General features: G+C 38.4%; 1 protein-coding gene across 2 annotated transcripts in view; it reads left to right on the top strand.

Moving 5' to 3' along the window:
• The window catches only part of FANCB (FA complementation group B), a 38,235-nt gene extending 16,429 nt beyond the window's left edge, over positions 1-21,806 (top strand). The window contains exons 5-10 of one of the 2 annotated variants that reach the window (XR_006816921.1): positions 3,451-3,579; positions 5,834-6,000; positions 6,628-7,073; positions 7,192-7,429; positions 7,953-10,443; positions 21,795-21,806. Coding sequence is in view for 1 of the 2 variants with exons in the window: in XM_045996490.1 (XP_045852446.1) it covers positions 3,451-3,579; positions 5,834-6,000; positions 6,628-7,073; positions 7,192-7,429; positions 7,953-8,364 (1,392 nt within the window). In the remaining variant the exon portion in view is untranslated. Of the gene's footprint in view, positions 1-3,450; positions 3,580-5,833; positions 6,001-6,627; positions 7,074-7,191; positions 7,430-7,952; positions 11,404-21,794 lie in introns of those variants that run through there. The other variant, XM_045996490.1, reaches the window with a different exon arrangement.
• The last annotated feature ends 891 nt before the right edge of the window (positions 21,807-22,697 follow it).

Raw genomic sequence — 22,697 nt, 5'->3', positions numbered from 1 at the left:
AGGAGTGCATGTGTTGAGATGAGCACTGGCTGTTACATGCAGCTAATGAATCATTGAACACTGTATCAAAAGCTAATGATGTACTATACGATGGCTAACTGAACATAATAAAAAAATAAAGATAAATTAAAATCCTAAAAAAAAGTACTCAGGAGGTAGCACAGACTCATAGAAGTAAAATAAGAATGGAACACAAGTCAGGAGCATATGGAAGGGGTAAGTGAGAATTTCATGTCCGTTTTGTTTCAAGTATCCACATGTTATCACTAGCTCCCAATTTGCATAAAAATATTTCCAAACATTGGTAGGCCTTTTATTTTATTTTTATTTTATTTTTTAAGTTTTTTTTTTTTTTTTTGAGAAAAAGAGAGGGAGTATGAGCAGGGTGGGGGGTGGGGAGAGGGAGAGGGAGAAGCAGACTCTCCACTGAGCAGGAAGCCCGACATGGGACTCAGTCCTAGGACCTGGAGATCCTGACTTGAGCTGAAGGCAGATGCTTAACTAACTGAGCCACCAGGCACTCCTGGATGGTCTTTAAGGGATTAACAAGTCTACCCCACCTCTCCCATTTTACATATTAGGAAACAAATAACCAGAAAGGTTAAGGGACAGTCAGAGCTAGAACCAGTGTCTGTTTCACTGTTCTTTCCCCTGTGGAATTTGTTTTCCAGCAAGTTGGAAGGGAACCAGTTGGAGGGGAAATGGGGAAACCAGGACCTTAGAGAAATTTGTGCACATGTACAGGAATGTTCACGGCAGCCCTGTTTGTAATAGTCCATGCATGCCTGGACATAACCCAGATGTCCATCAGCAGGAGAATGGAAAAACGAACTGGTATGGTCATATGATATTATGCTACAGAGCAGTGAAAGTCACAGATTACAGCTACTAGTGACAAATGGGATGACTAAAAACCTAGCACATACAGAATGACTTCATTCTTAAAAGTTTCCAAAGCAAAACACAAAAACCTAAAAATATTCTTTAGGAAATATAGTAATGGTAAAATTATGAAGACATACAACAAGAAATTTACCTTAAAAGGCTAGGGTAAAAGCTCACACCCTGTCCCTGAGCCGTTCTCATTGTTGGCAGGGCTGGGGGCACAGGTGTGGGCAAGTCAGGGTCCTATTAGGCCTGCTCTGCCCTGGGGCAGGGCATTAATGTGGGTAGGCAGAAGCCCAGAGTCCCACCAGATGGGGAGAGGAGCCGACTATTGTGGAGGTATTTGTCACGTGTGTTGGAGAAGGTGAAGAATGGGGTACAGAGTGTGATAAGGGTCTAGACCAGGGGTTAACAAACTTTTCCTGTTAGGGGCCAGATAGTAAATATCTCAGGCTTTGCAGGCCACATAGTCTCTGTCACAACTCCCCCACATAAAATATGCAAATGAATGAGTGTGGCTGTGTTCCAATAAAACTTTATTCCCACTGAAAAAAATAAAAGGCTAGGGTAGTGTTTCCTCCATCGAAACAAGAGAAGTCCCTGACTGGTCAGTGCCCATGGGCAGCTGACTGCATATGGTTACCTGCGTAACTACCTGGGTAGTTTGTAAACTCTTTTTATTTTATTTTATTTTTTTTTGTATTATGCCCTTTTCTGTGTGTATGAGGGAGATCACAGTAAAAAAAGACCAAAAAAAAAAACCAAAAAACAAGGTTTGTTGTCCTGTGGTGCAGTATGCTCCTTTATTTGGTTTGGGATAGGTTCTATTTGCTTGTTTGTCGTGAGGAGAAAGCAAGGATTCCTTAACATTCACAGAGAAAGGTTCTGAAAAGGTAAACAATCTGTTGGCTATGCAAATGGAATTGAGGGTCTGGAAAGAGAAGTTGAGAAGTATTTTTATGCTGTTTAAATATTTCATCATATGGTTATTTTTATAGTTTTATAACAAAACTTCACAACATAGAATATTTACGTAGTCTAGTGATTCACCGTTTAGTCCTGCAATGGGGCAGGGGGCATTTTGAGGAAAGTAGGGAAGAGAACACAGATCATCTTTGAGGGTGCCTCCGTTGTCGGTCTGCCCACATATTCCTCTCTTTTACTCCCTACCCCTCCAGGATTCTCCCATTTGGCTCTCCCCCTCTGATGTGTACAGCTCCCTTCCCTAAGTCACAAATTACTCCGCGAATGAGTGTGAATAACGGGGAGCCTGCAGAAATAGGTCAACAGGTGAAGTTTTAAAATACTAGTTAGACACTTTACATGTTTTGGGCAATGAGGTAAGATATAATTCAGTCTTCATTTTCATGCTTCTGTTCACCAATAAAAAGTAAAGGAATTTACCTGACTGAAACTGTAATTTGAAAGAAAGGGATTAAGAAACAGGATGTGGGGGCGCCTGGGTGGCTCAGTGGTTTAAGCCGCTGCCTTCAGCTCGGGTCATGATCTCAGGGTCCTGGGATCGAGTCCCACGTCGGGCTCTCTGCACTGAAGGGAGCCTGCTTCCCTCTCACTCTCTCTGCCTGCCTCTCTGCCTACTTGTGATCTCTCTCTGTCAAAATTAATAAATAAAATCTTTAAAAAAAAAAAAAAAAAAAGAAACAGGATGTGGGGCTCTCTGCTCAGCAGGGAGCCTGCTTCCCCCCCCCCCTGCCTGCCTCTCTATCTACTTGTGATCTCTCTCTGTCAAATAAATAAATAAAAAATCTAAACAAAAAAAAAAAAAGAAACAGGATGTGTTTTGTGTTTTCAATCTAGAAAATCATGTTAGATTAAAAGCTGGATTAATACTTAAAAAGTTTCAGATATCTATCTGAAATGAAATCGCTTATATTAGTTCAGTAAAATACATTTCATGAATGTTTCGTCCTTGGTAGTGAAATCTCTTGATATGATGTAATAAAAGGAATGGATTGCTCCCTGCCCAGTTGAGAGCCAATCTTTGTTTCCTGTAGTTAAGAGCCCACCTTAGCGCTGAGTTTATTAGCACAAAAATAAATTAGTGACAGTTTGGGAGCTATGTGTTATCTTTAAAATTTGCTATAAATGTTATATGAACAGGATTAAATAGTATCAAATTAAAAGTGACCATTTCTACTCATAATGATGTCTGTGCTTTTCGAAGCAGTAACTATTTCAACAACAAGAAAAATAGTTTACCTGTGGGGGTAGGAGTGTTGGTAGCCCTTGATTTTTAGTCCTATTGATTAGACATCCATGTTTGTATCGATAGAGTACTTAATTCAGCGGGGAAATGCATGCTAACACGTTGGCATTCTCCCAATTGGGTACATAAACTCTATTGCAGTTTCTTGCCGTGTTCGTTTCCTTTATAATTACTTAACATTTGTGAAGAAAATAGTTTTGCTCTGAGAAGTATTCTCTGCTTTTCTACAGAAAAATGAATTTAATAAGCAAATTTGGAGAAAGTACTTTCTGAATTAACGGTATTGTCAGATTTCATTTGAAATGTCTCTGACAATGGGTTTTCTTTCTACTTTACAGGTTGGTTTCACTTGTATTCAGGAATTGCAGCAGCATCTCTTGCTTAAGGAAAAAATTATTTCAAAATCTTACAAAGCTTTAATAAACCTGGTTCAAGGGAAAGATGATAGTACATCAAGTGCAGAGAAGGTAAAATTAATCACGTGACCATTTTATCATTTTATGAATTGAAAATCTGCAAGCTATTGAAGTGTTGCTTTAATTGGAATATTTGGGTATATTAGAAAATGCCATTCAATGATCCAAACAGCAAAGTGGCAGGGATTATAATGCTGGACTTCTATGACTTGAAAATATTTGATTAATGAGCTAATATTTTACCAATTTGCTAATTATTCTGTAGGATATTAAAATCTCAGTTATCGGAAACCTTGGGGAACAAATCCTCTTGTTCAAAAGATTTTATTAAACTTTTTTATTTGTATGATTTGCATAGAAATTACCCATAAGTGAATTATGTATTTTCTCACTCCTTAAACAGAATATGCAGAGTATTATTCAGGCTTTCATTAATGAATACATAACTTCATCAGTATTCTAATTGTTCTTTTTGTCTGTTGCAATGTTCATTTCTAAGGGTATTTATTCCTCTGGTTAATGCCCCTAAATTGCTCTGCTTTTTTAGTGTTTATATCTGCTTTTTATAATTTTACTCTCATTTTCCTTGTGGCTGCCAGCATAGGAACCTCTTTAAGTACCTTGCATTTGCTTATGTCAGTACAGTAATGTAGAAAGTTAGCAAAAGCTCCCTTCATAAAAAAGTAGTATTTATGCACATTAATTCCGTACAGAGAAAGACAGCATAGCAAAGTTACATTTAAATCAAGAAAAGCTAGCATTGAGAAACTTACTCTGGTAAGTTTCTTTCCCTCAAGTCACCTTAGTGCCTACCTCTGATTTCCTTCATAGCAGTCTACCCCTTGTGTCTATATTTCAGTCTTAGCAATATGAGGACTTGGGTCCAAAATATGATTCTGTTAGTGTAAGAATCATAACAGAAGCACATCGTGTTGCTTTTCTGTGTCGCAGTTCCAATCTCTTGGGAAAGCTCATGAAAGTCATTTTTGAAGTCTCATTTCCTTTCGCTAACTTACGCCAACTCTTTTGCCAGTATTATTATTATTGTTGTTATTAGTTTTATGAGCAGGAGAGAGAGAGGAAGGGCAAAGGGAGTGGGAGAGAGAGAATCTTAAGCAGGCTCATGCCTAGCGCATAGCCCAGCATGGGGCTTGATTTCACAGCCCTGAGATCATGGCCGAAGCCAAAATCATGAGTTGGATGCTTAACCGACTAAGCCACCCAGACTCCCTGACTTTGCCAATACTAGAAAAGGGGAAGAAATGTTTAGAAGTTATTGCACTGAAACTTCTGTCTGCAAGGCACCATTTGGGCTGTTTATGTGTTTAATTTTAAGAACTATTCTGGCAGGTAGCAAAAATTTCCCCAGGTTTCAGATGAATGGCCTGCCTCAGGTCACAGCGACCAGCTGAAGCATCAGATTCCTAGGAAGTTGTTTTTTCCACTAGAATGTAAGTGCCCTTATCTTTTCAGTAATTACTGCCCACCTAGAGGCGCAATACAGAGTAGTGGTTAAGATAGAGCATGGGCTCTGGAACCAGTTTGTTTTCGTTCAAATCCCAGCTCTGCCACTAGCTAGCTGTGCGACTTTGGGCAAGGTACTTAGCTTCTTTGTGTCTTGTTTTCCTTATCTGAAAAGTGTAGATAATAATACCAACCTAGGATACTAGGGGGGCTTTTTTGTACAGGTTAAGCAAGTTGAAACATGAATGGCATTGAGAACAGTGCCTGACACATACTAAGCATTCAGTAAGTTTTGTGAATTATCATGATTATTACTCCTTCTCCTCCTCCAACCATTTCAATTGTTATTATAAATCCATCTGTGCATGGAAATGAATGAGTATGGCCTGGACTTTAAGAATACAATTTTAGCCATAATTGATCATCAGTCCAAAGATTATCAGTTTTATTTGTACAAAATTTTACAGTTATAGGTTTAGTGCAAGTCACTTTAATAATGATTGGATTTTTTTCAGCATGCCTGGGACACAAACTGTCAGATTTTTTTCAAAATGGATTCCAAGTTTATGTCTTTCCTGGCTCTGTGTTAGATATCTCATCTTATTTCCAATCAGGCCATGCTTCCTGATCTGAGTAGATAGTTAATTACATATAACTTCTATAAATTTCATTTTAGTGATTTATATATAATCTGCAATGTAAAATCCTATAGAAGGCAGTTTATTTTAAGATATGTAAGCTATAAGGCCTAACTAAAAACTGACTTACTTATTATTTTTGTAGTTTTGCCACATGTGGTAGTATTTTTGGTAATCAGTTATTTAACATATTTTTCTATAAGGTACATCTTTTTACTCTTTGTGGTAAGGAAGAAAATCCTGTCTGTACCTTTGATGAAAAGATACCAGACAATTTTCAAGATTCAGAACAGCTAGTAGAGAAGTTATGGTATCGTGTAATAGATGACAGCTTGGTTGTTGGAGTGAAGACCACATCTTCTTTGAAGCTGTAAGTATCATGATAACATTATCTTGATGGTCTAGAACAGCACTACCCAACAGAAATACAATATAAGCCACATAAGTAATTTTAAATGCTCTAATTAGCCATATTAAAAAATGTAAATAGAAACAGGTGAAATTAATTTTCACAATATTGTATCCCAAACAGTATCATTGCTGAGGGATACACAATGTTCTATATTAAAAAGCAGATTTTATTCAAATTATTTAGGGGAGTATAGAATGCAATTTTTACTTTAGAGTTATTTGCCTTCTAAACTATTACCAAAATAAACTCTTAAAAAATGAGTACTTTTTTTCTTGTTTAAAAAGAAAAGGGGGAACCTACCTCAAAAATAAAATCCAGCATTATTTTACCATTCCTTCCTCTTGAGAAAATTATTTTCCTACAGTTCAACATATTTACAATGTTTCTGCTTTCCTATTTCAAGAAAAGTGCTATTACAGGATCTTTAAAAATGTGTTTGGTTTATATACTTGATTTTCTAATACACTTTTAAAATGTTTCCTAGGAAAAGAGAGAAATTTTGTTATTGTTTGTGTAACATTTAATCATCTCTTTGATTTTAAAGAATGAGCTTTTAGACTCAACTCAACTCTGGATTTTTTACAGGTCCCTGAATCATGTGACTTTATCACTGTTACTGGATCAAGCTCATAGCTCCAGCTGTCGGCTTATTAAGTGTCAAAATAGGGTGATCAAGTTGAGTAGGGATTTTTTCCCAGCACCATGCTCACTGCCATGTGAAACAGGATCAGATGCGAAAAGGATCAAGTTGACTGTTGATAGTGAGGAGGAGGAGGAAAAGGAAGAGGAAAACTTCGTTTGTAAGCAGTCATCTGAGAAAGAGTGTGTACAGGTCATTACTGCTGTAACATCTCTTTCACCACTTTTAGCGTTCGGTAATTTTTGTTGTACTGTGCTGCTACAGATTAGGGAGAGGGAAGACGGTAACGCTTCTGAAGATCGTTATATTCAGTGTGGCAGACTTTTTTTAAGCCTAGAAGACCTTTCAAGTAGGCAATACCTGCTGATATTTCCAAAGAAGAAACCTATAGGTAATTTTTGTTGGTACTTCTTCATCCTATGCCTAATTGAATTAGAAAATTTTAAGAACTCTTTTTATCTGATAATGGACAGTTTAATGACAGAGCTTGTGACGTGTTTTCCTTGTAGAACACACGGAAGATCTGTCTGCACTTCTCACAGTGTTTAAAAAGACTTGTTTTCACATCACATCACCCAGCTATTCTCTGATTTCAATGAAGACGTGGCTCCTAGAATACATGAAATGTGAAGAAATCAAAGCATTTCCAGAAATTTGCTTTTGCAAGATGCCAGGGAGTTTCTATGGGACACTCTTTCAGTGGAAACAAAAAACACCATTTGAAGGGATTTTAATAATCTATTCCAGGTAATGCATACCAAATTGGAACACATCCAGAGAAGTTAGTGCATATCCGTGTGGTCCAAGAGCCATCTCCACAGTAGAGATCTTTGTCACTGTGGGACATGTCCAGGTCATTGCCTGGTATAGCCTCAGTAGACAGGTGGCCTCATGTGGAAACTAAAGCTGTTTTATCCTGATGTTTTTTTTGGCTTTTTTTTTTTTTTTGGTTGAGTAGGGCCTGGTAGTTATTTTAAGATTTCCACTTACCTTTCCCCTTCAGTGACATTTTAAAAAACATAATATTAATCTTATTACTTAGAGAAAAAAAAAATAATCCGGAAGCAAGTGATAAACATTAACTGACTTGGTATAGGATATGTATATTTGATTGCTACAGACTGAATTATGTCAGTTCTCATGCACGCATTATTGGTTCTATTCATCATGAGAGTTTTTATAAATGAGTATTAATTACTACAGTAAGTTGTATGCAATTGCTACATGCTGTCCCAAGTTTTGTAATATTGTGTTTGGTTTTTTATTCCAGGAATCAAACAGTTTTGTTCCAGTGCCTTCATAATCTCATCGGAGCTCTCCCTATAAACTGTTTCTTCAAAAATCTAAAATTTGGAAGTGTTGATTTCCTAATTAGTCATTTGGCGTTAACTTTGGAGAAGGAATTGGTTACCCATCGTTCTCTTTCTTCTGCCTTAGTTAAGGTTGAAAACAACTTGGTGCAAAGTTGTGAAGCAAGCAAAGAAAAGAGTAGTTGTGTGGCGGCTTTATCAGACAGAGAGGAAAACGTCCATCCCTACAGAAAAGAACTACAGAGAGAAAAGAAGCGAACGTTGGGGACGGACCTAAAAGTGAGTGGTGCCCTTTATAGAGAAATGACTTTGAAGTTAGCTGAGGTTCAGCTGAGATCAGACCTTGCTGCACAGAAACTGGCTGGTTTATAATTATAGTCTTAATTTGATTATATTTTAAAATATGTTTTCTCTACCAGGACATTTTGGTTCCAGATTTGTTTTCATTTTACATTATATGCCTCCTTTGCAAAAATAAAGATTGAGGCGTATAGAATTGTAGGTACTGATGCAAGAAAGAGCATGCCGCAGTGCAGCCGTTCTCAACCGGGGCCATTTCGCTTTCTTCTTTCCACTCGCCCCGCCCAGGGGCATTTGGCGGGATCTGGAGACATTTGTTTTTGGTTGTGAGAAGTAATTGGGGGTGGAGAGGGTGAGGTTGGGGTGCTATTCGCATCTAGTAGGTGGAGACCAGGGATGCTGCTAAACATTCTACTGGGCACAGGGCAGCTCCCACAGCAAAGAACGACCCTACCCCAAATGCCAGTAATGCCAAGGTTGAGAAGTCCTGCCTTAGAGTTACCACTTGAGTGGAGGCAGAAGTGACCTAACAGTACTTTGGTCTAAATCTTCAAAAAACTTAAATAGTCTTTTTATTGTGTCCTGTTTAGTAAAAACCTACCATATAAAAATTAGCTTCGAACAGATAAACACGGTTAGTAGGATTCACAAGTTTCTGTAAACATCAAGCTCCTGTGGAAATTGAAATTGCAGAGTGTCTGGGTGAGACCGTTAAAATGAAAATCTTGAACCCCTTGTTAACTTAAATTTTGTTAGAGAGCGTCTCTGAAATTGTGTAAGTCTATAGGAATATGAAAGTTTTAGGGCATTTCTCTGAAAAGCTTATTCCTTTCAAAAAGCTAAGCATAACGCATGGGCCACTATTTGAAAAAAATTGAAAATGCCTTTAAGCCATTTGTAATTCCAACTCTGGGCAAAGCTAAAATACAGAATTCTAACTAAAGTAACTTAAAGAATATGATGCTCCTTAGAGACTGAGAAATTTAAAAATAAGTAGAAATTCACTTAACAGTTAAAAAGTGATTTTTAAGGGGTCCAGTGAAATATTTCAAAGGAGTGAAAATGTAACCTATTCTTTTTTTTGAAAAATAAGAATGCTGGAGTAATAAGAGAATATCAGTAGAGGGGAAGACACAAAAGGATAGTGGGCCAAGAGGAATGTTTCTGATTCTTTTTGCTCTAAAATCCTTAAGTGAGATGGAAGTTTTGATCTGAGTCTGGCAGAAACAGATGATTATACAAAGTGGCATATGCTCGCAGCTCTGAGGTGCTGATTCCCGCCATGCCTTCAAAATGCTCGTACTAAATGATCTGGTGTTGCAGATGGGGTTTAGGAAATATAGGTTATTATTTTCCTGTCTTGCTTTTTATGATTGTCTGTATAATATGCTACCTCTTGTTTTAGTAGTCCATTATAGATGGAGAGAGAACCTTATAGCTCTAGTTCTTTGAAACGTCAGCAGAAAAGACTTCAGACTTTCTGGAAATGGAAATGGTATAATTTCAGGATTAATTATGGAGATCTGGAAGCAGTATGTGTCAGTAGGTACATTGAAACCACCTGTGACATATTCTGAAACAAGAACCATGTATGAAATATAGGAACTAAATTGAAGAATGGCTGTCAAAAAGTACACAAAACTTAATTGTAATAGTTTATCTGTAGGAAAGGTTAATACAAAAAAGCATGTTGCTGATTTTTTATCTATAAAAGCAACTGAAAGTAGTCATCTATGTACAGCAAATAACCTCTTTGCAACTGAGTTTTGTACTCCAGGATATTTTTCCTACTTACTACCAACAGGAACAGCCAAAATTTGAGGGAATGGTGCCCCTGCCACTCTCTCATGATTCAGTAGTGTTTGCGTGTACCCGTAAGCACATTCCTCTGACCACTGTCCTCGTCGTGATTCTGAGGTTCCCCTCAAAAACATGCTTCTCCCAAGTCCACACTGAAGTGAAAATGAGTTTTGTCTTAGAACAGAGCACACCACAGTTTTTGGGCACAAAACTTTCTGTTGTCCTCCTGATCCCTTAACTAAGGAATGCATGCAAGCCAGCTTAGGTATGACGTTATTCTGTTCGGTGACTAGGTCGAGGGTGGGGGAAGAAATGTAACATTTATTGATTTCAACTGTATGCCAGACAGTAGTAAGCTTGAAACACACATACACGCAAATGTCCATACCCATACATATGCATGGCTACATCCTTACAGCAGCCCATAAAGTGTAATTATTAGTATTGTCTCCAGTATGAACAAAATGTTAGACAAAATTAAGGGGGTTCACGCAAGCAAGTTAATGCTATATACCCTTGTTACAAAGATTTTCAAAATGAGCAGATCCTTTTAGAATTCTAATGATATATAAGTGAATCTTTTATTTTCCTGATAACATCTCTTTATACTACATAAAATTGAATGCTCAGTTTTCCCAGTCTTAGAAGAGATCTAATAAACTTACTTCTCTGCCTGCTCTTTCCGATAAAGGCAAAGAGTCAGCTGTCCGGATTAGGAACCTATGTGATGCTTTCTCTCTTGCCTAAAACTTGGACAGTACCAAATACTGAGAGGTATCCTTTCTCTTCCTTATATTCAAACTTGTGGAACATTATTTTCCATTCTAAGAATTTGAGAGTGAAAACTATTTCTTAGGTAACCCCATCTGGACAAAGTTAGGCTTCTGCTTCCAAAGCCAGTATGGTGTAATGGAAAGAATGCTGATCCAGAAACTGTATTTAATTGAATCCTTTGGTTCGTTCTGTTTTCCCTTTTTGAGTTGCCTGGATCTGTTACTTGAATTGCTTTCTGCCTCAGCAAAATAACCCTCTCCTATAAAATCCTGCCGTGTTGAATATCTTCACTGTGCCATTGGTCTGAGTCCTTTCTGGGATCTTCTTTCAATAATCCTGTCTTGCCTTTTTATTCAATAGGGTAACAGGCATTATCAGACAGTGAGTGGTCATAGGGGCAGAAGTCAGAAACCTACTCTGCCCTCACTGATCCCATTTTTTGTGCATAATCAAAACCAATGTAATGGTCCTGAGTTCAGTTAGGCAAATTATTTAGCATCTTAAGCTTTTTCTTTTTTTTAAAGATTTTATTTTTATTTATTTATTTGAGAGAGAGAGATCACAAGTAGGCAGAGAGGCAGGCAGAGAGAGAGAGGAGGAAACAGGCTCTCTGTCAAGCAGAGAGCCTGATGCGGGACTCGATCCCAGGATCCTGAGATCATGACCTGAGCAGAAGGCAGAGGCTTAACCCACTGAGCCACCCAGCGCCCCTAGCAGCTTAAGCTTTATCTTTAGTTATTCATGTCCTCACAGCAGCTATCACTTACCGCAAAAGTACAAGCGGTGTTAGGGGCCGGTAGAGCGTGCCATTCGTGACCAGCTAAAACATTTAGCACTAGATGTCCAGTCAGTCAGTCAGGAATGGGAAGGAAGTGTAAGGTGCACTGGATCGCCTTTTCCACATTGATTTCTTCCTTTTCTTGTACCGGAACTCTCATTTTGTGCAAGAAACTACTTTCTACCGCTCATGTGACTGGGAAAGTAGACCCTATCCCCAGTTGCAGAGGTTGGTCCTGAAGAGTATAAGCCAGTTAATGTAAGATATTTGCCTGGCAACTGTGACTGCTCTGGGGTGAGCCCAAGACCTAAATTGGGCCTAATTGAACTGAGGGCCTAAAACAACTTGGGTTTTGGAAGAGGAAGCAGCTTTTCAGTTCTGTGGAGAAGTGGGTGGCCCTAATTTAAAAATCACAGGAAATTAAGCTTAGAATGAATCTGATATTACAGCCTGCAAAATTGTTTTATTGTGCTACTGAATCAAACCTGAATCCCACCCTTTCCTGGGACTACTTATTACTTCAGAAGAAAAAAATTCCCCTCTAATAGAAATCAAGGTTTTGGTTAACTGCACTTCAAAACATTTCTCGCTGCTAGACATGGGGAAAAAGAATGCCAGAGAGCAGAATTGACTGTTGGACCTGTGGACTCCCAGGACAGGAACATGTTACTGTAGAAACAGGATGCTTGGGCTTGCTGAAAGAAGAGTGGGAAAGAGCTTCCTATTCCTTTCCTTTCTGGGCAGTGGCTCCCTGGCCTTCCTTTTTGATTTTTTTTTTTTTTTTTTTTTTTTTAGTTTAACTCATTTTGGTCTGCACCGGATGGTAGTTTATATCTGAGATAGGCTTTAATTTTTTAAAAATCATTTATCTTTTCTCTCTTTCTTAGCTGAGCTTCCCTCTGGTATTACACCAGGCCACGTGCTCAATGATGCCTTCCTCAGTGGGTTAGAGATTTGTGTCAGATTATTTAACCTTTGTTCATGTTTCCTGTTTTATTTTTTAATCAAATTTTGCTTTTTATTTTTTAATTTGTAGAAAACTTTTAATTGAACTGTAGTGGACAAGAAGGTAAGATTATACATGTAAGGACCATATCTAGTGTGTTTATAATCCTAGCTGTATCCTCCCCAGTAGGAAGAGAGAATAGTCTTTATCAGTTGACTTTCTAAGAGTCTTTGTGCTAGGAAAAACAGATTTGCTATGATGGGACGGTTTTGGAAACAGAGTAGTACTACTATACCAAATAGATGCACTGCATTACTAATTTAGAGCTTGTAGCTTTTTCAAAGGTAACAAATAAATGTACTAGAACATGAACAGTTGCCTTTTAACATATGCTAAGGAACAGAAGATAACCCTTTTTAACATCATTCATTTCAACCTCATAACAAAAAAAATGGGAATTTTTAGTGTAGTTTTTGTAAGCCCGATGAGATGTTTTAAGGTTCAGAATTACTGAGTAATTTATTTATGTCAAGTGCAATAATAAAATCCTCTTATCAGTTATCCCAACAGGAAACAAATATGCTCTCACACTTGAAAGATTCTGGTAAATGTATAAAAACTTTGGGAGTTGGGGCAGGCAGTAGCATCTGAAGGGAGCCAGGACCAAATGTATTCTTGATAATCTGCAAAATTCTCAGAGAAAGTGAACATGTAGTACATGTGTCGGGCCAGAATAGGGGAGGTGGGGTTTGGTGTGCAGATGGTCTGGTGTTTCCTATACCTGGTGTCACCTGGAAGGGGAAAGAATTAGCCTGGAAATATAAATAGTAGGAAAAATATTTATAAGTTATTTGGCTTATAAAGTCAGTTTGTAATAAAACAGTGCCGTGTCCTCTGACAGTTTTACATGAACAAAACACAACTATTGTTAAAAAAAGATTTGAAGATCACATTGAAATTATCTCTGAGGAAGAAAAGATTATAAGAAATGTACAATACCACAAAAATATAAATTTGTTCATTTAATTGAAATATCAGGCAAAATGTGGTCCATGTTATCTTCAGTCCTGTGATAGACAAGTTCTTAGAGTTAATTGATGGCCCTCGCTGAGTTTTATCTTTTGACTGCTTCCCTCCAATTATATCTAATACCCGAGTCTCTCTTCCCTATTCCCTTTCAGTTGTCTTTGTTAGAACCATCGCTCTCCAGAAGTATTGCAATTTACCATTGCTCTGTCATCTTTGGGGGTTCCTTAAATGAAAGTGTCAGTTCCTTAAATAACCCTTGAGTAACTTCTCTTTGAGCTATCTCTAGGAGGTCTTAAAATTCTCTGAAATGTTTATTGTTGGCAGGGAATCACTGTGGTGGAGAGTGGAATTCCAGGAAACGTTGTAAGCTTTGTAGCCTAGAAAACTTAGATCTTTATTCCATATGAGTACTACATCACTTAAGAAGAAAAAGAATGGAATTCTATTTTCTTTTTTAATTGTTGCCCTGCTCTAATCCTTCCAAATGATGTGCCAATTAGAAAACATTTCACCTCTTTCAAAATATCAGTGGTGTATGAAATGGAAGAGGATATAGAGATTTTCATTCAGTCATGTGTTTATTGACATTTTTATTGAATACATTGTCATGCCCAGGTGTATAAGCGGGTGCTGAGTATATAAAGATGAACACGAAACCTTCTTAGGTTTTAAAGAGCTTGCAAACTTAATTGGAGAGGCAGTGACATAGAGTCGCATGTCACACTGAGATAATTCATACAAGTATACCCGGGTATTCCATGGGAATACCCTTGTAAGGTGCTGTGCCCATGAGGGGTACCATCTGAGAGCAAGAGTTCTTAATTTGGGGGAACAGGACTTTTGGGAATCTGATAAAAACTAAAGGTGCTCATGTTGGAGGTAGCTGTGGATTAAAGTGTTGTAACATAACAGAATTTTGCCTGAATCAGGGATCATCTGCCAGACTTATTCATACCCCATAATGGAAGGTGCAGAGAGAAATGTATATGTGAAGAAGTTCAAACCAGAGCACTTGGTTCAGTGCAAAGGGGTCTAAAATACTTAAACCATGCAGTTTTGAAATACTTATTGATTGAAAAATTGGCCTTATCGATGAATCCATAAAATAATTATATCCAAAACCATTTTTTATTTTTATTTTTTAAAGATTTATTTATTTGTTTGTTTGAATGAGAGAGAGAGCGTGAGCGAGCACTAGTGGGGTGGGGGGGTGAATGGGGGAAAGGAAGAGGGAGAGAGAATCTCAAGCAGACTCCCCACTGAGTGCAGAGCCCCAGGTAGGGCTCCATCCCACACTCTGGAGATCATGATCTGAATTGAAATCAAGAGTTGGTTGCTTAACTGACTGAGCCACCCAGGCACCACTCCAAAACCCTTTTAGAAACAAAAGGAACAAAAGAAGTTTGTTCTGAAAATTAAAATAATATATCCATGTAGGTTAAAGCAAATGATTTCCTTAAATTGATTATCTGAATGATTTTATCTATTTTATGGCAGTTAACAATAACATTAAATTTACCATCTTAATCGCTTTTAATTGTACAGTTTAGTAGTGTTAAGTATATGCACATTGTTGTGCAACAGATCTCTAGAGGTTTTTGATATTGCAAAACTGAAACCGTGTGCCCATTAAACATTCATTCTCCCCACTCCTCTCCTCTGCCTTTGCTCCACACTGATAATTCTCAGCAGTGATTATACGTAGGAGTCTCCTGAGGGCTTCTGGAGCAATTTGCTGATCCTATGCCCCACCCCAAAGATTCTGATCCAGTTGTTCTAGGTTCTGCCTTGGGCCTTGGCAAAGGTGTAAAAGCTCCGGGTGATTGTGATGCACATCCAGGGTTGAGAAATACCACTTTACTAGAAGCAGTGAATTAACTTGACCATTTCAGGGGGCATATCTTCACAGATTTTTCTTTGTCAGTGCATCTTTCTCTTAGCAATGCAATATCCCATTGTTTCTCAAGCTTTAATGTACATATAAGTCACCTGGGGATCTTGTTCAGCTCTGCATTGGGATTCAGCAGGCCTAGGGTGGGGCCTGAGACTGCAGGTCTGACAAGCGCAGAGATGATGTTGATGCTGCTGGTTCATGGACGTCACTCATAGTCAAGGGTGATAAGCCACTCTATCTTATTGTCAAAGTCAAGGCTTGTATGTGCGGGAAAATTTAAGTTTTCAAAATATAGTTTTGTTGTTGTCATTCCATCTGTTCTCACAGTCTGATGTGTTTTTTTGAATGGTTAAATACAAAGTAATCCCTCTCTGCTGGCATTGTGCTTCCATTGATACAAATTCTGCACAGAAGTATTGCCTTGCATTATCTGTGTTCCCTCATCTTTGATGATGAAGGGAAAACCAAAGGATACAGAAGCCTCTTACTTTCCTCTTTGACATTTTCCAACTTAGATATCTTCCATGCCTGATGTCCATAATCATTGTGGAAGGATATCTTCTTTTTAATTCCTAATAGTGAAAAATTACCCTGAACACTGAAACAATGGAAAGATGATGATTATACAATGCCTGAGGGCACCCATTATCCATTAGGACTTATAGTGAAAGAATACCCAACTTAAACCAAATTTACCAGTGAAAGAGATGTCCTGGTTAAAACTGGTGGGTGGTATGCAGGCTTGAGTCGGTTTGGTTTAGCAGCTCAGCAGGATACCAAGGATGTTCTCATCTTTATTCTAAGGTTGGCTCCCCACACAGTACAAAAAGGCTGCAAGACTTCCAGAGTATACATCTGCACATCACTCTATCCAGAAAGAACTTACAGAAGAGCAAGGAACCTTCTTTTCCAAAGGGAAATCTTGCCTCATGTCTTACTGCCCACATTTAGTCACATATTCAGTCCCGAAATGGTCTATGGCCATTTGAATACCCTGTATGGATTGGCTTAGGCCTGGGTTATGAGAAGGAGACATTTCGCTGTTTACTACTACTTAAACGTTTTTACATAAGCATTTGTTAAAGCTTGAATTTGTGTTCCCCAAAGAGATGTATTGACATCCTAACACCCCTCCCATCCTGGTACCGTAGAGTGTGACTTTGTTTTCACATCTGCAGTCACATTGCAGACGTGATTAGTTGAGATGAGATCGTAGTAGGGTGGGTCCCTAATCCAGTATGACTGGTGTCCATAACTTGCAAGATGTGAAGACATAAGAAGAATGCAGTGTGACAACATAGGCAGAGATTGGATTTATGTAACTGCAAGCCAGGGGCTTCCAAAGATTGCCAGTGAACCATCAGAAGCTAAGGACTCCTCTACAGATTTTAGAGGGAGCATGAGCCTGCCTGCTGCTTGATTTCAGACTTCTAACTTCCAGAACTTTGAAACAATATGTTCTGTTTTTCTAAGCCACTCAGTTTGTGGCATCTTGTTTTGGCAGCTCTAGGAAACTAATACCGGACTTATTACATTTGTTTTAAAAATTTAAAAAAAAAATCAAGGGTATTTTGGAGGAAGGTGGGTGGGTCATTGTGAAGGCCATGAAAAAAATAGCAAGATGTTTGTATAGGAGTAAAGGCAGATGGTTGTTGGTGTTAAAGATTTGGTCAGTCCGTCCTCCTAAATCTTTTAATTTTACTAAGTTTTCCGTCCCCATGTTCATTGCTACCCCTCTATTCCATGCTACCATTATTTCTCACCTGGATTATTTCAGCGCTTTCCAACTTGTCTCCAGGGTTTTACTCTTGCTTCCTTCCAATCCTGTTCTCCAAACAGTAAACAATTGTCAAAGCACAAATCTGATCAGAAAAGCCGCTCATCATCTTTCCACTCTTTCAGTGTTCATTCAGTAGCTTCCCATGTTACATTTAGAATAAACTCAGAATTTCTATGTGGCATGTTAGGAATATGGTGTCTTCTAGCTTACCTCATGCACTTAGCTAGGATTCTGCTTCTGTTCCTGTGGACACTAATCACTGACGTCCTATCATTTCTTCAAACACAGCGTTTTGCTTTCTGCCTCAGACTGTGCACGTGCTTTTCCTATTACCTGTGCTGCTTTCTCTTCAGTCTTACCCTCCTTCACCTCATGCTCAGTCACCCTTCAGATCTCAGTTCTTAGTCTGCTTCTTCATGAACTCTGACTCTCCAAGACCAGGTCAAGTCCCCCTGTGTACAATTTTGTAGTATACTATACTTCTTTCCAGCGACTGTAATTATAATTTAATCACTAGGTAATTATAGGCAGGTACTGTGGTTGACTCCAGTTTGAAATCAGGGCTGTTAGCTCCAAAATGTAAAACCTCATACTCCTGACTTCCTTACGGGCAAAGTCCATTTTCCGTCGCAATCAACCTTATATCCTGTCTAGCGTAGTACTTTGCATGTAATTGGTACTTAACTAATATTAGTGTAATTTTTTAAAAAAGAAAACATAAATCAATGAAATGAAGTTGTAAGAAATTTAAGTGAAGAGGCAACCAGGAGTGTGTTTGTGTGTGTGTGTGGTAGAGGAGAGGATTTCCATGTTCCCATGTTACATTGAGAGGCTTCTACTTAATTCTTCAATCAGTGGTTTTTAGACTTTGATCACGTAAGCAGGTGTAATTTTAGAAATTGCAGCGACCAGCATAGATTTGACAACTTTTTGTTTTGCCAGGTAAGGATATGATGATGATGACATTCCACTTCAGTGAGGAAAATATGGTCTTGGGAAATCCAAGTAGCCACCTGGGAAAGGGGAGAATGAGCCTATTACTAGGATTAATTTGATGCAGATCGAAGTTTCAAGCATAAAGAAAGAAAACAAAAGCAGATTGTATGAAAAGTAAGGGATGCCTTCTAGGTTAACCTGGAGTGGGGCGAGACTTATCAATGTATTCCACAAAATTCAGAAGCCCTAAAATTTGTTCACATTAAAAGAAAGTCAAAACATCTTTATTTCAAAAAAAAAAAAGTCAAAAGAGCACCGGAAAAACATTATTTGTGACATTTCTCAAAATAAAGATGAATATTCATAATACAGAGAAAATGTCTTGAAAAATGATAAGAAAAGACATCAATAGAAAAGGGGGCAAAGCAACTTTAAAATAAAATTAATAGAAAAGGACATGCAAATAAACATTTAACAACATGTGCAACTTCACACAGTGAGCAAGGCACAAAGTAAAATAGCACTGAAAAAACTGGACTTTCATATAACAGTGAAATGAAGTAGGTTGCCACAGGCCCACTCTCCTGTTAGGCAAAACTGGATACATTATAAAGATCACATTTTAAAGGTTTCAGAAAGCTGTGGAAACAAGGACTGGATAGATTAAAAATACAGAAAAAGGAAAGTTGGTTCAAAGTGACTTGATATTTCCAGCCTTTTGTTTACCTGTGGATCAGGCTTGGTCTAGGCAAAGGGGTTCTGCTTGGGGACAGAAAAGTCAGCAGTCTCTTAGAAGTTGCATAGTGCTGTAGTGATGAATTGAAACATCAAGGAGGGTTAAATGCACATAATTTTGAATATGTGATATTTTCATAGTTCTATGGCTGCACCAGAAAGGGGGCAGCCAGCACAAAAACTTCTAAAAGGAAGACTGAAATCTCTTTCAGTTGTACACTGCTTCCAGGGAGGGGCTTTGCTTCAAACACATGGCTGGTTTCCCCTTCAAGACATTTGCCAAGTTTTGAAGTTGAATGAACTAGGAAGCTTAAAGGGCTAAGCTATAAAGTTCTGAAGGTCAGAACCATCTCTTCTAAGGCTGAGATCTGTACTTCCAGAATCTCCGAACAAGAACAGACCAGAAGTAGATTGAATCTTACTAAACTTGTAACAGGTCCCTGATCAAGCTCAATTTCCGACGGGATTGAGCTGATTAACTACTCAACCTAACTGCCTAATGAAATAAAAGGGAAACCCTCTTTTCCTTGGAACTTCTGTGGTTCTTTTATACATACTGTCTGGAACACAATAAAATAATATCTACATAAGCAAAGAGGCAAGACTGTATAGTAATTAAGAAAAGATATAGATCCACAGGTGTTGCTGATACTGAAGTTAGCTGATAAGAACTCTAAAGTATACTCAAAGTAGAGGAAAAAGACAAAATATATGAAAGGATGGAAAATGTAAGACAACTGGAATCTATAATCAAATAGATTAGAACTGAAAAATGCAGTATCTGAAATTTTAAGAAGTATGAATTTAGCAATTGAGGGGACATAGCAGGATATGGAATTAGTGAACTGGGTTATGGGCCAATAGAAAATGCTCAGACTGAAGCAGAGGAAAAGAGGTGGAAAAAAGAAGAGAGACAGATGAAATATACTCAAATTCATGTAATTGAATTCCAAGAAGAAAAAGAGAGATTGGGGCAAATGCATTATTAAAAGACCTGAAAATCTGTTCCAAACTGATGAAAAGATATCAACCAAGAGATTCAAGAAACTCAGAAAACTCCAGATGGGGGGGGGAAAAAGTAGGAAACCACATGTGAATTGTGGAATAATAGCTGATAAGCAAAGATAAAGTCAATTAGAAAATCTTCACAGTAGTTAAGAGCAGAGCAACAGTATAACTGACAGCCAGCTGAAACAATTGAAACCAGAAAGCAATGGAATTTCGTTTTTAAACTGCTTGTAAAAAAATAACTAAGCCTAGAATTCTATGTGTAGCAAAAATGTGCTTCAAAAATGAAGATAAAGACAGAGAGAATTTATTGCTAGCAGGCGTATACTAAAAGAAGTATTAAATGGATTTCTTCAGGCAGGACCAAAATGAAACTATATAGAAACAAAAATGTGGGAAGGAATGAAGACCATAGAAAAAGATATAATGAGCAAATTATACATGAATAAATATTGTGTAAAACAATAATTGTCATTCTTGAGTTGAAATCATTTATAGACCTTAAATGCCTAACAACAGGGTGACATCACCAAGATGGTGGAGTAGGATACCCAAGTCTCCATCCCCACACAAAGAACAACAACTGGACAGCTATCCACAAGTGAAAATAGCGCCACAAGAGCTCAGGAGTCCACTTGAGAAGCTTCAGCAATCCAGCTGCCGTTCACCTGCATGCTGCCAGCCTCATTTCTATCACCACTTTCCACTGCTGATTGCGCACAGTTGACATGCCCACAGCTAATCCCTGCAGCCATGTGATTGCACAGCAACAGCTGCTTGTGTGCCAGGAGCTGGTCCCCACCCCTGCCATAGGCCTACACCACCTCATGCACTAGTGGCTAGCCCCTGGAGTTGTGCACTTGTATGTTGCTTGCTTAAACTCCTATCGCTGATCCTCACTGTTTGTGTGTGTGTGTGTGTGTGTGTGTGTGTGTGTGTGTGTGTCTGGGACTAGTTCCTATAGTAGCATGAGTGCACATCAAGAGCCTCACAGCTGCTTGGGTGCCTGGGGCTGGGCCTGACCCTGTTCCAGGCCTATATCAACATATATGCTTGCAGCTAGCCCCTGCAGATGTATGCGTGCACGTTAGTGGCCCTAATTCCTTTTACTGGACCTTGCTGCTATGTATGTACATTTGGCTAGCCCCTGCAGTAATGCAAGGGCATGCTAAACACCCTGGGAACCTACAGATGCTTCTGTGTCTACAGTTGGCCCTGGCCTCTGAAATTGGTCTTGGCCCTTGCCAGTGCTTAGATGCTAGCAACTGACCCCTGCCACCACACAGGCACCTGTAGCCATTTCCCACAGCTGAGCATGTGCACACCATCAGCTCTGGTCCCTTGCCTCCGGACCTGGAGGTTCTACCCCAACATCCATTGCAGCCATCACAGACACCTTGCATGTCTTACTGCAAAGGATCATACAGTTGTCATTGTGGAAAACAGCTGCCTGAGCTGATAAGACAGCACACCCTCCCCCAGACCCAGAGGTACCATATGCCCCCAACTTGGAGTCCCATACCACTAGACCAAGAGCCACAACATGCTCCAACATGTCCTGACCCACAGGCAAAGGTTCTTCTTAACAAAAGTCAATTCATAAAGTCTGGAAGAAGTGATTGTTTCAAATGTGCAGACACATACTACAAGGCTACATGGATTGCTATGAGTCAGGGAAACATGACAACACCAAGTACACAATAAGCTTTCAGTAACTGATCGCAAAGAAATGGAGAGCCATAAATTGCCAAAGAATTCAAAGTAATTGTTCTAAAGAAGCTCAAAGAGTTACAGAAGAACTTAGAAATTTTTTTAAAATCAGGAAAACAATAAAGTAACAAAATGGGAAGTACAACAAAGAGATAAAGCACTAAAAAGACCAAATAAATTTTGCAGAGGAATAAAATGACTGAAATTTTAGAAATGCAAAAGAAAGCTTCAGTAGCATACTCAAACAAAAGGAAAAAAAAAATCAGTGAATTAGAAGATACACCATTTGAAATTATCCAGTCAGTGGAGAAAAAATAAAAAAGAATGAAAAAAGCCTATGGGATTATAAAACAACATTAAGCAAAGTAATATTCATATTATAGGATCCTAAAAAGAAAATAAAGGAGCAAAAAGCTTATTTAAAGAAATAATGACTGAAAACTTCCCAGACATGAGGAAAGATATGGACATACAAGTATATGAAGTTTCAAGGTCCCCAATCAGGTTCAGCCTAGTGAAGAATTCACTGAGACACATTATAATAAAACTGTCAAAAATCAAAGACAGAGAACATCTTGAGAGCAGCAAAAGAAATTTGTCACATACGAACCCCAGCCCCAGGTTAAGGGAACCTCTCTATTAGACCTATGGCAGATTTCTCAGCAGCAGCTCTGCAGATCAGGAAAGAGTGGGATGATACATTCAAAGGGCTAAAAGGAAAAGTCCAAGAATACTTTACCCAGCAAAATTATCCTTCAGAAATGAAAGTTTGGACTAAACTAAAGTTTGGACTACAAATGAAAAAATGGACTAAATATAAGTGGATCATGACATTCCCAGACAAACAAAAACTGAAGGTATTCACCACTAACAGACCTACCTTACAAGAAATGCTAAAGGGAGTTCTTCAAGTTGAAAGGGGAGGATACTAACTAGTAAGATGATATCATATAGAAGTGTAAAACTTGTAAAAAATATATAACCAAATTCAGAATGTACTAATATCATAATAGTA

The sequence above is a fragment of the Meles meles genome, chromosome X, assembly GCF_922984935.1.
Source record: "Meles meles chromosome X, mMelMel3.1 paternal haplotype, whole genome shotgun sequence".
Classification (NCBI taxonomy): Eukaryota; Metazoa; Chordata; class Mammalia; order Carnivora; family Mustelidae; genus Meles; species Meles meles.
The sequence above is the reverse complement of the archived record's forward strand: the minus strand, read 5'-3'. Positions and strand labels throughout refer to the sequence as shown.